Source organism: Spea bombifrons, chromosome 5 (assembly GCF_027358695.1).
Source record: "Spea bombifrons isolate aSpeBom1 chromosome 5, aSpeBom1.2.pri, whole genome shotgun sequence".
Taxonomy (NCBI): Eukaryota; Metazoa; Chordata; class Amphibia; order Anura; family Pelobatidae; genus Spea; species Spea bombifrons.
Window position 1 is genome coordinate 22,401,844 of NC_071091.1, and position 18,530 is coordinate 22,420,373.

At 39.2% G+C, this 18,530-nt stretch overlaps 2 protein-coding genes across 2 annotated transcripts in view; both read right to left on the minus strand.

The window, feature by feature from the left end:
• Positions 1 to 8,628, minus strand: part of OSBPL3 (oxysterol binding protein like 3) — a 70,772-nt gene extending 62,144 nt beyond the window's left edge. Inside the window, exon 1 of the mRNA XM_053466372.1 lies at positions 8,414 to 8,628. The gene's annotated coding sequence lies outside the window, so the exon portion shown is untranslated. The remainder of the gene's footprint in view (positions 1 to 8,413) is intronic.
• A 7,122-nt stretch (positions 8,629 to 15,750) lies between these two features.
• LOC128496745 (cytochrome c, testis-specific) lies at positions 15,751 to 17,728 on the minus strand. The gene is made up of 3 exons (XM_053466512.1): positions 17,635 to 17,728; positions 16,419 to 16,595; positions 15,751 to 16,095 (listed from the first exon to the last, which is right to left on the minus strand). Exons 2-3 carry the CDS (start codon positions 16,585 to 16,587, stop codon positions 15,947 to 15,949), a joined length of 318 nt encoding a protein of 105 aa, XP_053322487.1. The 5' UTR covers positions 16,588 to 16,595; positions 17,635 to 17,728; the 3' UTR covers positions 15,751 to 15,946.
• Positions 17,729 to 18,530: the final 802 nt, after the last annotated feature.

Consider the following 18,530-nt stretch of genomic DNA (forward strand, 5'->3'; position numbering starts at 1 on the left):
CAAACATAGAAGTGGAACATCTAGACTTTGGGTACTCTGTCCAGTACGTAGGAACAGTGACCAGAAACAAATCATAGCATTATTCCTGTCCCATTATTTTATTCAAAGCCTCCTGAGACCCTAGGAACATCCAAGGATGGACAAAAACGATAAGTCATCTGTATGTGTGATACACTGACTGTTAGTCCACTCTTATTATGAACTGGCTAGTCACTCATATCTGGGTCCCAGTCTTTCGCTATTAGATCCCATAACCTGTTTGAAAATGTGAAAGCGGAAAAAACAATAAAAAAAAAATAAAAAAAAAAAAAAATCACAGAACAGAAGAGATTCTGGAAAGCAAGATTTCATTATCGCCTTTTAATGAAGATATTTAAACTAAATAGAAGGTTCTACACACCTGCCGTGCTTTTGTTCCAAGCAGCGTCATAGCTACCGTGTGATTTGTCACATGTATCAAGTGTCAAATTACAATGACTCATAGCAATAATGTACCATTAACTAGCAGATCAATGCTTTCAGATCCTATAAACGCTCAAACACTTAAAAATACACTCTCCGACTTAACAAAGCCCTGATTTTCAGAGATCATTCCCAATACAGCTGCTCACGGATACGTCTATTGTTATAAACCTAAAATATGTATAATACATACAAACAAACCGCATAAAAATGTTTATCTGTTTGGTCCCTTGCTGCTTTAGCTAGAAGAGAGATGTGTCCTTGTTACTTTGCTGTAAAATTTGTACCTCTCATCTCTGCGATACATCTCTGATGCAACAAAGCATAAATTCATAATCATGAACGTCCCTCAGTGAACAAATACGCAGCCTACGTTGGATTTGCTGTATTTGAGCAAATCGAAGGAGGTCAGAATCCTCCCCGGGGCCCCATACACTACCCTTTATATTTGTATGCATTTAAAGGAAAAGAAAGCCAAATCATTTAATGGAGACGTGAACCCAAATCAAGGAGTAGGTGAAGTTAATTTCTGTATTGACTTTCGCTCATGTGAAAAGGCTAAATAAAGCTTCAAGGAGGATGTAAGTAAAGCTAAATCAATTTAAGTAGGCCTCAGAAGCAGATGTGTCGCCATTACTACCATCATAGTAATAATACCATTCTGAGACCTTTGCTTTTAGACCAGTCTTTCTCTAGGGCAAAGCCAATAATCCTAGCACTATATAGAGTGCGTATTTACGTATGTAATAGTGTGTGTCTCTGTATGTTAGCTACATACAACACACAGCTGCCAATAAGAAAGTCCAGTTTATGCCGGGAAATAGCACCTTCTCTTCATTGTAAGGTTCATTGTATAGGAAGCTATGTATATAGGAAGTACAAGCAATTATCAATACAAATGGCTGTTTTAAAGCATTCTTAAACACATCAATAAAGTTATAAACATTCAAATTGACAATAACACCAACACACCTTAGGACATACTGGCACCAAAGGAGGCGGCAGCCCTGGTCTTGCAATCTTACAATGAATGGAGCATTTTAAGCAAATAAAGAATAGCAGATCTGTGATTTTATTCTTTTTTCTGAAACATTTATGTGCATAAAAATAGAGACACTTCACTTAATGGCAACAACCTATCAGTGCCTGTTTTATGTCACATGACAAGAATTCCCTGAAAAATCACAAGCAAGGCAACCATTAACATGATAAAAGTTTCTAGCAACAGTTTGGGGATTCACCAATACTAGTTATAATGCTACAGTACTAGCAAAAAAGAAAGAAAACATCTCTGAATATCATGAATAACCTTAGATCAGGTCTCGAAGACTCTCCTTTCGTTAAATACGACAAAAACTACACTATGTTTTCTTTTCTCTTTTTTCATGTATGAGGAAGACCTATACTATGGCTTCAATCCCCTCTCACTATTATCATTTATTGTTTTATATAGCGTCATCAAATTCTGTAGCGCTGTACAATGGGTAGACAGGACATAACAATAGTAGTATATATATATATATATATATATATATATATATATATATATATATATATATATATATATATATAAGTAGTATATAACATAACAAGTTGACATTAAAACGCATTTATTAAGAGGTGGTTTCATTCAGCGGACTCTGTGGAACAGCACTATAACAACAAAAACAAACGACTGCGTCGTCTCCAATCATAAAGTATTTTTTCTTTTATTTCTCCAGGTGACCCTTATTTTATTACAAATTGTCACAGATATGCCGTTTTGGCAAAAACTGCATGGTGTCCGATTCTGCGTCCAACTGCTGCTCTCCTTAGTGTGTATATATACTGGAAAAATCTGAAAACAGATGTACATCAGCACTTAATAGCTTTGCATGGATGCAACATGTTTAATCATACACTTTAAGGAAAATGTAGCAAATTTGTTACTAAATTAAAAAAGGAGATCTCAGATGTCCAGATAAATATAAAATGATGATGTACAGGTGATGCTCTGCTGTTATGCTCTATTAATACTTCAAAATCAGGAACTGAAGTGCTGCGGTACAGTAGGAAATCCTTCCTAGTACGAGGTATTTTATTTGCCGTTTGGGGGAAGGGATTCCCTACCTATGACTGACAGATGCAGTCAGCAGCACAAGAGAAAGCTAATCCCTCGCCGGTCTCATCATACATAATAAATGCAGAGAAGTGATAAAACATGTCGCTGGCAAGGCCATCCCACACAATATCCTAAAATACAATCCTTGTGCATGTTAGTAACTAAAAACAATGCAAGACAATAAAACCACCCCCGCACTGTACGTATATATTATATACATATGTGTGTATATTTTTTATACATATGTATATACTGTAATATATATGTTTTAAAACATTATACATTTTTATTTTTTACTTGTATTTCTAGAAACAAAAGGTAGGGAGGATCCTGTTCAAACAAACTTACAATCATATTTAAAATGTTTACATTTTCGGGTTAAGTGCAGAAGCTCAACTGAGCAACTCTGTTTTTCCTGGTCACGCTGTGAACTGCAGGTAGTTTTCAAGGCCGGGTGCAATCTTTGCGCTGTGCATCTTTGTCTAGATTTTTAAACGCCACCAGGGTGAATCGTGATAAAGAAAAAGTGCATCATTTGTTTTTTTTTTTTTTCCTTTCCAAGAAACTACAGCGCATTCATAGAAAATATACTCACTTTCTTCAATGGGGGGTAGAGCAAGATGTCACGTAAGGAAAGCGTAGCAAAAGATTCATAGATGATAAGGGAGTGCGGCTTCAACATTGGATGCATGACAGATGCACAATTGGCACTACTATTCCTGTTGCTATTGGCACAGACAGAAGAAGAAAAACAAACACACGCACACACGCACACACACACACACCTGCCAAAATGGTGAATACACGGCTTCACAATAGAGCACAAACAGCAAAACCCATATTAGTCACCCGGGTTTTACAGTGCACTGATTTCTTAGATTGGAATACGGATAATATTTGTACTGGTTTTAGTAGCTGCTAGCCCTACTTTTTTTTTTTAAGTTTATTGTAGCTGTTAAATTGGTCGCCTTCCAAGTATATACATTCCTTGCGGATATTTTAAGATAGCTCTCTCATGAATATTGTGCTTGTGCAAGTTAAAACATGCATTCGTGCCGCTATAAGAGGCAATTGCCATGTTTTTAACATATAATTTAGGTAGGGGATAAAGAAGTGTAGCAAAAAAAAAAATTCTTAAATAATTCAAGCAATGTAAAAAGAAAAAAAAAAAGAGCAATGTGGATACCTGATCATTGCACCTATAGGATATCCCAGTACAAAACCCACATACGACCCTTTCTACCGCCAATGTTTGTCTATGGAGATGGCTGCCTATATGCTTGATTTTATACACCCGTCAGCAATGGGTACAACTGAAATATCTAAACGCAACAATTAGGAGGTGTCCACATACTTTCGGCCATATAGTGTACATACGCGCGAACACAATGGTCACAGACAATGCATATTTAGGCCTACCACAAGCCATTTTAACGGCCGTGCCACTGAGCATGTACGCTACACTCACCACTAGCCATAACCAGAGGTGAGTTATTACTTGCTCTCCATTTTGGCTTTATTTTTGTTGAAGAAATCATGACACGGTGTAATATGTCATATGTTGTTCATCTGAGGTTGATGATTGTTATCTCCTGATATGTAAAACCACAGGATTCTTCTATATATTTTCTAGGGACCTTTGTTGGCACTTCGAATTATATATTTTATGAAAGAACTTAATTTATCCAACTAGAGGTTTAAGTTTTATCATTTTAGGTTTTGATAACGTTAGGAACCAGATTTTCCGAAACGGCGATAACGTGGGGTAAAATGATGCAAGGTACTATGTATTATTTCCTATCTGCATTCCATCGCAGCATAGCATGGGCAAGTCAAGACAATTTTAGGGCTGCAGCTTAATCGAACAACCCTAAAAATAAATATTTACCTAGGAACACAGTATGAAAACTAAAGAAAAAGAAAAGGACGTTGCATTCATTTAAAATAAACTTAATTTCCTAAGATAAAAATAAATGTAAAAGAGCAACATAATTACATGCAAGGTATGCCTCACAGGAGAGTATGAGACTGAGTAGGTATAATAATTAGACTGCATCAGTCCGCACAATTTCATTTTACTATATATTGAAGAAACTTGGCAAATCCCTATGTGGAATGATTCAGCATCAATCTACAGCATTGCATTAATGAGTATGGATTCCGTGCCTATGGATGTAACAAAGCAAAATCCATTCACCAACCAGTAATACCATGCCTCCTAACTGTCTTACTTTGCATGGGACAGTCCTGATTTTTCCACTCTATCTTACCTTCCCACTGAGTTCTACCTCTGTCCCTGCGGCCCCAGTTTAATTCCTTGGAGAATCCATTCTGCACATGTACAGAACTGTGCACATGTACAGTAGCGCTGCAAGTTTGAGTGGCACTCTACCTCCCAGGGTATGCCTCCAGGCTACCTCCCAGGGGTAGGGAAAGAGGGTTGGGATGTATGGAATACCTATAGATATAGTTGGGCAGGTCACCTAATGGACAGACATAGGGTTCTGTTTATATTGCATTAAGAAAATAGAAAAGGCATTCCAAACATGGAATCCAGAATCAAGGATCCAGTTGAGGCAAACAGTGTAGCAATGAACTTTATGGTGAACTTCTGTGGCATTTATAACGGGTATCAAATAGATTTAAAAGGGGCACTCTAGCCCCCAAGGCAGCCTCCTCAACAAAGAATACATTCACTAAAGAAAAGATTACCTTTAGGAGAAGCTGCAGTGCAACTCCTCTGTGGCCTGTTGATTTTCACCACCGACTGGTGCTTGTTTTGGCCATTGTTTGGACAATTTTGGCCAGCGTTAAAGGGAAAGAAAGAAATAGGAGACAACCTGCTTAAGGATATAACCATATGACATGGGGTTTTGTGTAAACCTGTGCAACTGCCAAAAACACAATATGCAAGCCATGTGGCATTTTAACCAAAAAACATACTGTTTATTACCAAACAATACTGATTGATTTGCAACAAAAGCCACGTTTTTATCAACAACATAAAAAAAGTTTACTCACGGAAGCCTGTAGCACATGGGCATGATATTGGGTAAATTACATACAGTATTACATATTGATCCTCGCTGTTAGTCAGATATGTTGTAATGTGGCCCATATTATAGAGCACGTGTTGTTACATTGCACAGCTCATTCAGAGAAGCACTATGTGAATCCTACAAGGTGAGGTTCTACGTTGTACACAATGCTCCTCGCTTCTGACTCAGTGAAACTGAGAAAAGCTACTGAGCTTGTTCCTCAAGTATCCGACATAGTAAGATGAGAAAACAGTGACCCAACAGAGGCCGGTGCACACATTCATAAATATTGCATATAGTTTCCATCCACTTAGTGCTCACCAACCAATTAACCATGATGTCAGCGGCGAGATGAAGGTTAGAAGGACTTTTCCAGAGTGTCAAGCCAAGGCAAGGACACAAAAGGCTAATTGTGTGGCAAATGCCGTTGTGATTGTCTTTTTTTTATTATTATTATTTAAAAACAGTAGTGAAAAAGCAGCAGTTTTGAAGTCGAGACATCATGCAGTTACACAGCTGAACTAGGGGCGCTCTAGGTGGCACTGAGGACGCTCATCCTTCAGACAGATGTTACCCAAGTTTCACAGGTTGGAGAGACATGTTTTACTTTACTTAGAAGGTGGTAGATAAGTGGAACAGCTTCCTAGCAAAAATGGTAGAGATTAATAAAGTGAGGGAACACCTGTAGTAAAACGCACTGGGCTCAAGCACAATAGACTCCAACATGCTGTAAACATTAAAAAATAAATACATTTTTGACAACTAGACAATAGCAAAATAATGAATCTGTATCTCCTAGGTCACAGAATCGGTGTGACTTTGAATAAAGAACTCCCTCTTTATTAAAACATGTCATTCCATATCATAAATCCACAGGATACGTGGATCTTTATGGAGCCCGATTCCTCCATACAACTAAAGACATCACCTTCAAGAAATATTTCATCTATAAGAAAACACTACACTACTACATGACCCAACCCTTCTTTCACAATATTAATTAGTCCAGAGGAAATACCATAGCGTATTAGAACATAGCCTCGTAATCTCTAAACTGTTCAAAAGACACATTATAACCGTTCTTCTTCTTTGCAAACATGTTTATACATTTTAATGGCAAGTTAAGATAATTAAGTACAATATGTTCTAAACTAATCTTAAACTAGAACACAGTTACTATAAGGAACGCTTAATGTTTTCTGCATACTTTATCTGCCATTTTAATTAATTATTGAGGACATGTATAAATCTAAAATGACTTTCAAGAAGCATGTGTTAATTATTCAATATTCAAATTTTTTTTTAAGTAAATTTATGTAACTGTAACCAGTCAATCTAAAATTACATACAAATATTAAAAATTACACTTTATGGCTTTGGTTCCAAAAAAGCACATCTAAACATAACTGTGCTAAGTAGTATGTGTTCCATTTCACACCACTACATAACAGCAGAGCATCAAGGATGTGAAGACAGAGTACCCAGCGGCATCCAATTCCTCCCCTAGGAGATGCTCCACTGTGCTGCCTTGTGCTGATCTAGGAATTAATACAAAGATATACTGTACAGCGGCAGATCGGTGCCAGCAAAGCACTTCCTTAGAGGACGCAGGGCAGACTTAGCAACTAAATGTGAAAAAAACACAAATCTAAGCCTTTCAGACGATATGATTGCAAAATACAACATATTATATATATATATATATATATATATATATATATAAAAATGTAATTTCTAGGAACGTCTCACCCTTATCATGCACTCAGCATGAGTTCGAATTAAACTTTTCTGTCTTCTAGATTGTAAGCTCCCTTCAGCAGGGCCCTCCTTACCTTATGTTTCTTTAGATCCAATTACGCTACTTGTTATATACCCGGTATACAGCACTGTGGTATACGTCGGTGCTATATAAACCCATAACATATTTTTACAGTCTTTTTTTTATCCATCACACAGTGTAGTAACATTATATCACTTCTAATTGAATACATTATGTTAAAATACAAATAAATGCCAATTTTTTTTTTTTAAATGGCAAATTTAACCAACAGCCAATCACACGATCGCTTTTAACTTTTGAATACATTATAAATATATACCCGAGTGCCTAAACATATATATGCCCTCCGATACTTTGGGAGAACTACCTTCCATGTTTCTGCATCTCTCCCAATGTGATCTAAATGAATGAAGGTGAAGAGACAGCCATCAGGGCAAATCTGATGCATTTCTAAACTGAGTGATGTGATAAGTATTAAGGGAGGGGCAAGAAAGGTATCTACCCCCATGGTGCAACAAAGAGAATCAGGGGTTATAGTTTAGAATGGGGCTGCCCTATATGAAAATCGCAAGGGTTAACTCCATGCAGGGTCACAGTTATTCCAGCAACGTCTACAATTCAGCCAACAGCCTGAGAACAGGCACTTTCTATTACAGTTAAAGTACAACGTCAACGTTCATTTCCGGTAGGTGATAAAAGGAAGAGCATTAAGCCCACACAGAGGGTTTGCCAAGGTAACGTGCTATTCCTTTGGATGTGTTCGCTGCCACCTCTCCTGCGGTTATGACACAAGAATAGTCAACTTGCTGCTGTGGCTGAGGGTCATGAGAGTTGCCGATCAACAAAAGCCAGCAGGTCAGTGAACCCTCTGCTCTAAATCACCCATCATCCGACCATTCGTTACTTAAAGCACACATTTCACCACCTCACCCAATGTACTCATCTGGGTATAAAATCCAACACGGGAGAGACCGATCAACCCAAGTTATCCGGTGCTTTCGGAAATCCGTCTTTCATTGCGTTAATTCCTACCTGTCTGTCTGCAATCAACCGTCATGTAATCGCCTTTGCAGTTGCTGTGTTACCGGGGGACAGAGAGAAGAGGCTTTTCATCAATTAGAGCTGCGAGCTGTCACCGCCGGTTTAACAGGAAGCTGGGGCAGCTCGGTCACCGGGGACCCGCGCTTCGGCGGTAAAGTGAACTTCTCCGCTGCTACTCACTGAGCTTCTGAATGCGGACTCCTCCTGTCAGCTATGGAGCGAGAGCCTAGGACGTTCGGAAGGGCGTGGCCAACCGCCAGCCACAGGCATTCTAAGGTTACGAGGTAGTACTAGAAGCACGGCCCATGTTTCGTGACGTCACAGGGCTGTGGGCAGGTAAAGGGAACACTAGGCGAAATGCTTTAGTAGGCACAGCCATAGAAAAAGGAAATTGTTATATCCTGGAAATGCTCTTACCATATGATTCTGCAAAGCTTTGTAACTCAAGCAGGAAATGGTGTATACTTTATCTACATGCATTCTTTAGCCAAAGGTCATAAAAGTTTGACAGGTGTAGGGGGCCCGCAGTCCCACTGCTACAAATCCATGGGGGCAGATCACCCTCTTGGGCAGTCAAGCCCCCCCCATGTCCCTCTGCACAAAGGGACATTAAAGAAAGATCATTATTCTCCTCAACCTGCCATATTACTCTTTGAGCATGGCCCTCGTCGTCTGTTGTTTCTGTAAGTCAAATTGTTGTAGTGTATACTACATGTTATATCCCATTGTACAGTGCTACGGAACAAGGTACGGAACAAGGTACGGAACAAGGTAAATCCAGCACTGCATAAGGGGTAACATATAACGTGTAAGGTTCAGGCAGACAGATTTTGGTGCATGTGATATACTCACCGCCAGTCAGCTCCAGCACTGGCTCAGCAAACATAGCAAGCAGTGTGTGGAAAGCACTTTCATTGAAAATAATGTGAGCTCTTTCCTGCCACTTACTGGCTACTTCAAGCAGCCAATCAGTGGCAAGAATTGCCTGCCTACTGAAGAGAAGAGCATGGGCGGGCTGCCGACTCTACATCAAGTAAGGAATCATACTGATCATCACTACTGACATGGAAATTGGATCTTCAAGGATACATCCCCTGCACTGGGAACCTGTCAATAGTAGAGCAGACCGCTTACCTATATCCATGACATTCATTGTCATTGTGATGAAGTTAATGTGACTTGCCAATCATTATGTCATGGAACTCCACGATGGATGCTATGGGATTAAAGGGTGTTATGGAACTTTTGTGATAGGTAAATGTTTTTAAATCTTGGCCAGATCCCACTGAAGCCAACAATCTCAAGAGAGAAATTCTTTAGATGCTATATTTGACTTTTACCAAATACACTTAATGTTTGTAACAATGTCACTCTAGGTCACACCATAGTTTGATATTTATGGGAGTTATGCATAAAGGTTGAGTTGGGTATAAAGTTGACACTTCACTGATTGCTATGGTGATAGCACATATTTCCTGTTAAGATGACATTAACACAATACTAGATTTCCTGGCTTTCAGGGGACTGTCAAACAATTAAAATATGTGTGATTTCACAACTGTTTTGTTGTTTAAATGGCATAATTAACATAACCCATTTTTATTAAATATTACCAATAAAAATGGAATGAGGCAATAATATGTGTTATTTACACAATGTAATTTTGAAACCCTTTTTCTGTGGTTTATATGTCGTGTACAAAAACACTAGTTGGTGCTCCAAAAGTGGTAGGGCCACAATGAAAACCAGATCCCCAGTCTTCCTCTTCTATGGCCGCACTCCGTATATAGGGCTCCTTCCATTCCTTCCAGACCGAAGCCTAAGGAGGACTGGAACTTCTATGGGCCTCCCCGACGAGAGGACCCACTAATACTCATACCCAGCCAATATTCTAAGCTCTCTTAAAAAAGGGACATAAAGGGAGGAGAGAGAGTAGTTTGGGTCTTAAAGAGGGCTACCCTTCTAAATAGTGACACTTGGGTGGTATTACTATTACAGTGCATAAATCTTCCTTCTTTTCCTTGTTGAAATCAAAAAACTCAAGTTAACATAAAAGGAACATAATGATGCTTTTTTATGTTATGTATCTATAAATGGAGTACTTTAGCATACCAGGTAATATTTATTCAACGAGGTGTAAAAATTGTAAGGATATTTCAAATTTGCTAAGTCCTATTTATTTGCTGGGCTTGCAAAGTAATGGCGAGAGTATTATTGTAATAATAACTACTTAACTGATAGCACAACCAGCTCACATAATGTGATTGTATCATTGCCAGTCATAAGAAATTCTTACAGTTTCCAGAGATGATCAGATATGTCAGGAAATGTAGTTTCACTGCTCCTATCTGTATCCTATGCCAGACTGTCAATAATAAATTGTTAACAATAAAACACAGATTGATCAGTAATGCGATTTTCCTTTTTCATGTCTGGGGTGTGGGCACTAGAGTGTGGAGGGTAGAGGACACAGGGGAGGGTTGGAGTATGGGTACTGTGGGAAGAGGGAGGCAGAGGAGTATGGGTACAAGAACTCTTACCATTATTGTATACCCTTATTCAATGTCAAAGTAGAGGCCCCAGCTAGCTATAGAGGGGTAATCAAATATGAAAAATGTTAACTTATTAAGTATGAATAAAAATTATGCATAGAACTGCGGAGGTTCTGCCCTTTTGCAGAAGTCATGCGGGAGGCCTCACTAATGGAGCTGAAACTGGGGAGATGCGCAGAAAGACAGAAGAACAAGAAGATGTAAAAGAAGAAGCTGTGGAAAAGGAGACAGGGACAAGGAAGTGATCGGCAGAGAAAGTACTGAGACTTGGATAAGGAGTGAGTAAGAGTGAATTAGAGTGATTGTTAGAGAGTGTGTGAGACCATGGGAGGGGGCAAGTGAATTCTCAATGGAAAAAGCCTTTCAAATTATGTCTGAAACCAAAGGGCAGGACAAATTGTTGCCTGAAAACAAACGCACCAGTAACAAAATGAGAAATTGTCTGTATTGTTTTTGGTTGATTTGAACCAAGTCTATTGCAGAATTACAATGAGAATATAGAATGAGATGCAGTTCTCCACGCCTACTGTAACTATTCAAGTGGGAACTGTTTGGGTTTGACCCGGAGTGTCTAGGTAAAGCCCTGTTTTCCTGGGACTCTTGTTTCTCCGGGCTGGAGAGCAAGGTTTGGTCATGCTCACTATCTGCCAACTTCATTCATGCTCGCCAAACACTGTGTGGAGCCAGCCTTGTCCCCTAGCTTTGCCTCACATAAACTGTATAACTTATGTATATAACACACACATGCTAACACACACTCACTCTAACATACATATCCACTCTATTTTCTTACCCCTTTACTCCCTTACCCCCTCAATGCCTTACTTTTTTTTTAATTTAACATGGTGTACCCCCAGCTGGTGTTGTTTGAAGAACATTAATTACATTAGGATAAAGCTGTCCTTTATATGCTATATCCCTAAAAGTGTAAAGGCACAGGAAGTAGATCAACACAGCGCTGCAGACCTTAACACGCTACAGCTTACTAACACACTTCTGCCACTTTTCTCAACCACCTCTACCTCCTCCTGTCCTGATGTTGCCACAGTTCAGTATAACCAAACTCTTGCCTCAGTTCTAGATATGGTCGCTCCAGTAACTGTGCGCCACCCCCCATACCATCCACCTCAGCCATGGCATTCCACACAGACCCATCTCCTTCAAAACTGTTCACATACCCCTGAGCACCTGTGGAGGAAGTCTCGCTCACCTGAAGACTTTACACATTATAAGCTCATGCTATGTTCCTATACATCAGCCCTCCATCTCTCCAAATTTATTTCATTAATCGTCTCCCTTTCCCATAACCCTAAATGTCTGTTCACCACATTTAATACCCTTCTCTGTCCTCCAGTACCTCCTTCACCTTCCAACTTCTCTGCCCAAGAACTTGCCACCTATTTTAAAAACAAAATAGACACCTTCAGGGATAACATACTCCCCCATGGTGTTAATTTTATTGTACCCTGAACCCTCTCCTTGCCACAAGCCATTCCTAAGTGCTTCAGTCCAGTTACCCCTACTAAAGTTTCTGAGGTCCTCTTGTCCTCCAACCACACCACCTGCCCCCTTGACCCTGTACCCTAAAATCTCCTATGCTTTCTGGCATCTTTACACCAACCCTAACCAGTATCCCACCAGTATCCCATCCTCATTTAAACATGCCATCATCTCTACCATCCTAAAGAAACCTTCCCTCCGGAATCAAATTCAAACTTCAAACCCTGACCTACAGACCCATAACAACTCTGCACCCCCCTACATATCTACCCTCTTATCCAAACTCACCCCTAACAGGTCTCTGTTTCTCTCATTAGTGATGGGAAGGTCAGATCATTAAAATGAATCGGTTCATTTCGAGTCATTCATTAAAATAAATCGATTCATGAACCAATTTATCAGATCACTCAATGTAACTCACAGCAGTTGCTACTTCCCAGTCCCTCCCTGCAGTCACACTGATGATTGGCCCCGCCCCTTTCCTTATAACATCCACACTGCTCAGCAACTCATCTAACAGTAAGTATAAAATTAATATTTGTGCTGCTGAAAGTTAGGGGAGGTGGGGGTTAATTTAGGGGCAGTTATAATTAATGGGGTCTTTAGGGTTAATTTAGGGACAGTTATGGTTAATGGGGTCTTTAGGGTTAATTTAGGGGCAGTTATGGTTAGTGGGTCTTAATCAGGAAGGGGTGTGGTCTTGACAGGAAGGGGTGGGCCAATTTTAGATTAGGGGGGTGCCGCACAAAACCAAAATACACCACTGCAAATACGACAAGATTATTGTCCCAGCTGGTCATTCTTTTTTTTTGTGAATATATGTTTTATTGTTTTATCACAACAGAACAGGAGATAAGTGGGGAAGGGAAGACAAAGGGGGGAAAAAAGGGGTCCATAAGTCCACAGAATACAGGCAGATATATAGCCCAACGCAGTGGGCCCCCGCTGATCATTCTGTCTCCACAAGTCTTGGATTCTTATGTTCTGTCTGCTCATCTCATAGGGTTAGGAAGGAACCACTTAAAAAGATGACTGCCTTTTTGGCATTTGCAGGTGTGGAGGACCCCCTAGTGACTGATTTTGGTACTACAAGGCAGAAAGGAAAATCATTTCTCTGCTTTGTCTGCAGTTGTATATTTGGTTCAATGGTGCTGTTTCATTGGACAAAACAATTTCTGTCACTCTTTATGCTAAGAAGTAAACCTGTTGAGATCTGTCATTATTGTTTCCTTTGAAGGTTTACTAACGTAAAATAATACGGAGACAGAAGCTTTCCCCCATTCCTATAATTACATGTATATGCTATTTACAAACATAACAGTTCATGAATTCACATATGAAATACAATGGTAAAAGGAAATCTCCACCACTATAAAGTGCCACCATAACATATTTCCATTGTAAGCACACTTTATAGAAATAAAGGATACCACAAAAAACATGGTGTTGGGTTTGCTTACATTAATGGTATTATTAATAAAGATAAATTATTGTCTAAATCCGTGGTGTATTAGTCATCAGCCCGGACTGGCGATTTGGCATAATGGGCATATGCGTGATGGGCCACTGGCCATTGGCACCCTGTACTCACTAGACGCATATCCAGCCATCAGCAGCACTGACATCATCAGGCGCCTAATCACTTCCAGTCCGCCTCTGCTGCTGATTCAGTCTTTCATTTTGCACCAGAGTTGCTCTTTATACATTACCTCCAAAGTATCTAGGCAAGTGTGTGGCATTCTAACTACATACACCACTTTATGTTAAAAAATGAATAAATGAAAAGACAAAAAAGGAGGAAATACATCTGTAAACCTTTACAAACTCCATCAGTTGGAAAATTTAGTCTACACAGAGACATCTAGTGGTGGTGTATGAGAAGAACTCTTCTGAAGCACATTTGTTATTGTATGCCAAAAAATGACATCGGTAATGTAGTGACTATTACCCTTAAAATAAAATTGTTAATAATACATTTGCTTACATTTTCCAAGGAGTTAATTTTAAATATATGGTCACCTGACCAGAGCAGTATGTAATAGTTAGGGCTTTAAAACTCCCTCCATGGTCACAGGCTGCTGTCTCTTAAGTCTCCAGCGTCACCTTCCCAGCAAGACCACAGACCAAGCAAAGCCTTGACATCTTCCAATGACACCAGCCACCGGGTGTATTGCTGAAAATAAGGCCACAAATGTTCCAATTTGCAAATACAAGGTCCCCCTGCTTAGATGATGATGTCACACACTACCTATGCTGAGACATCATCACTGCAGAGGTTCTCTAAGTTATAGGATTCTAGGTTGTTCCGTTAGAGGCTTAAGAGTACCAGAGGATCATGGGTAGTTGGGTATTTCTGTTAAAGCTACAACTAACTAAAATAAAAGATTTAAACTGACAACTAGTACATGTTACTTAACATATGTAATACTTAAGACAGGAATGTGGGGGCTCCTCTTTAAACATTTACCTATGTATTTATTTACTTCAAGATGGGTAGAAAGTGACTGTCCTGCGATAAGCATGATTTCATTTTGTGTATGTGATAAGTGTAATGTTTGTTTGGAAACATGAACCCCCAAAAATTGGCCCAGTAAAATTACAATATTATTGCCCCATAAGGATAAATAGGTTATGGTTTATAATAAAGATAGAATATAAGGGAGTCATTGTACATATTTTGTATTTTCTGGCTAAATATTCTGAAAGACAGCAATGTATTTTCCTGTGGGCCTGCCCTAGAGCAGCGCCCCTAATCCCCTCTGCAGTCGGAGTCTCCGGCACAATGCACCTTTAAGAAACAGAGCTTTGAGATATGACATCATATCCCGGTGTACCGTATCTTAAAGGCACGCAGGACCTTTTAATCTTCCAAGTCTATGGAGGCTGTGCTAAGTTGGCACAGCTTCTATAGTGGAAATTGGCCTGTTGGAGAGATCAAAAAGCAGATACTTTTAAACCACCCCACATATTCACAAAATGCACTTCCCTTGTGGGCAGTGTGCCACATGGTTGTCACCTCTCCCTACATAACTTACTGTGCCCTATCACAGTAGGAAGTGCAGAGAGGCAAAATGTTCACACAGTGACCAAATATATATTTAATGGATAGTGATCAAAGTAGCAAAAATTGCCGAATGCAGATATCAGTATCATCAAGAAGAAGAAAAGCGAACGGAAACCTACATTTCCAGCTACACCAAAATACAAAGTTTTATTGCAAGGACACTTTTTTTCCCCCCCTTTATAAATTAAAGGGAAAACACATGACTGGGATAATTATTTTAATGGTGGCAACATTTCACAGTCGGATCATATTGACATTGCCGAATTTATTTGCTACATTGTGTTTACATCTGGTTGATGAGACATAATCTATGATACACTGACAGTACAAATAAAAAATATATATAAAAGTTAAAATGATCTCATCACACATAATGCCATAAAATAAATAAAGCAGCAGGTGTCGTTGTTAGCTGGAGGTGGCTTGTTTGAGGTATGCTATTAAGTCGTCTCTTTCACTCGCCTTCTTTATTCCAGCAAAGATCATCTTTGTCCCGGGGATATACTTCTTTGGATTCTCTAGATACTCAAACAGTGTTTTCTCATCCCAAGTGATACCTACAAAAGATACAGAATCAATAGTTAGACATGTTAATTGCCAAAAAGTAGTAGCAACTAGCATGATCGATATTAAGTGGTCCATGGACTCCAAATCATAAACAATTACACCATTACTTGGATAAAACTTTCATATAACTTAAAACGGTTGCAAAAAAAAAAATTACATCTGAATTTAGGGTCCCATTAAAGTCCCTTATATAATGATCAGTGTTCACTTTTTGTGAATCCTTTTGTTAATCCTACAGATTATGTTTTAGCCATCATTATGACAAGGATATACATCAAAATAGCTGTATATTTATATTATTATAAACACGTACCCTTGTTTTTGTTGGCATCTGTATAAGAAAAGCCTTCTGCTTGCCCAGTCTTGCGCCCAAATATCCCATAGAGATTTGGGCCAGTCTTGTGCTTTCCTCCCTTTTCAACAGTGTGGCAGCTGGAGCATTTCAGGACGAAAATCTTTTTGCCCTTTTCAACGTCTCCCATTGTTCCAACTACAAAAAAAAAACAAAAAACAGAGTTAAAAACTTGCGTAACAGTAAAATAGGTTTAAACATGGGGTTTGCCAGTCAGCCTCCTCCATTTTTTTTAAAGTTTACAATATGTAAAAATAGATACTAAAGATCAAAACAGACTAGAAAGCCGCCATCGGTAGTAAAGGTTTAACAATCGGACATAGCAATAGGCAGGATCCCCTCCCCCACCTCCAATGAATTTCCTGTAGACAACACAAGAATTGGCCCAGTGACCTACACAACCTTCTAGAAGGATCAAAGAACATACATGAGTTACAAAGGAGTAAATAACCTGGTAGAATGAGTTTAAAGTTCAGCAAACGTGGTGCTACAGAATGTATAATATTGGATCAGGCAATGATCAGGACAGGGTTAATACCAATGCCCTTGGACCCATTTCAATATTTTTTTTTTCAATCAGCGCCAATAAAAATTAAAATAAACAAATAATAATGGGGGGGGAGGAGTAACTTCAAATATCTGACATATCCTTAAAGAACGGATTCATTCATTGAACTCAATTTCATTCATCCATTCAACACACAAGCAAAAACAAAAAAAACCCAGTAACTTTAAATATCAGCATATCCTTAAAGAACTGATTCATTCATTCATTCATTCACTGAATTCAATTTCATTCATCGATTCAACACACAAGCAAAAAAATCAGAAAGGTGATTTAATATGCAAGATATTGGCAATACTAAAAAGATGAACGGAAAATATTTCATATAAAATGAATACTTCTAAGAAAGAAAAAAATAAAATACATTTACACCAAAAAAATCTAACCCGTGTAACATTACTTAAATATATAGGGCGTTATTCTGTCAGTCCTGCCCGCTCCAGGGGACGCAGTTGTATCTTAGTGTCCCCGATGTACAGATATTAGAGTAAAACCAGACAAAAAAATCAGTATCATCCTATCTAAATCATATTTATCTGAATGAATACGGCTCAGTAAATCGCACGTATATCAATACAGTCACACAGACGCCCGCGGGCTGCTTCCTCTTACCCGCGATCAGTGTTAGTCGCTCGGATACGAACACCTCTCCGCTCCTTGCGATGCTCTGTTGAAGGACACGCCGTCTAAAGCCATTTGTAACCGGTATTTTTCAACTCAACCTGATGTCTAACTGTGGTACGTCACCAAATTTCTAGCCCCAAATTAGCATTCTAGCCAATCAGCACACGGCTTTTCACATTATCAAGAACCGCGCCTTCGCCCCTTAGTTAGGTTGAGCCGCACGTTGGCAGAGGAAATTATAATGCCCCGCCCATTCTTTTGCATGGCAAAGGGTATTGGTCCAGTGTGGCCAATAGGCATCCCGTATGAGTATGGCTGGTATTTTATTCATAAAACGCTTGACTCTATTGCTAGAGCTCCTAGTGTTGGTTACTACGTAGTAAACATGGTGCGTAGTTGAAATGGATGATAGTAGATTTTAGGACACTTCTTTAGTCCATAAAGCCACCCGTTCCAGGAAATCTGGGAGGACAAATGTCAGAGTTGTGTGTATGGAGAGCATGGTAGTGCTACAGGGGTCAGTGTCCCTGTGCTGTCTCCTCATGACGTCATTAAGTTGGCTAAAGCCCTCATGAACATGTTGCATTGGTGGAGTAAGTCAGCTGACGCGGTCACATTCCACACCATGATGTAACTAAACGTTTCACATTGTAAGCTGCCTTACCTGCTGAGGGAAGGACAAGGTGTCCTCTGACTTAAAATGGAAGATGCTTGGAAGGTCAGGCAGAGGTTGAAGACAGTTTTTCAACTTAATGAAATTATATTCTTTCATTTTGCATAATATGAGAGCACCTGAATAATGTTTGTACCTAGTTATATATTTATTTCCATAACTATTTTTTAATAAGTAATAGAGTGATTGCTAAATATAAATTGAAGGAACA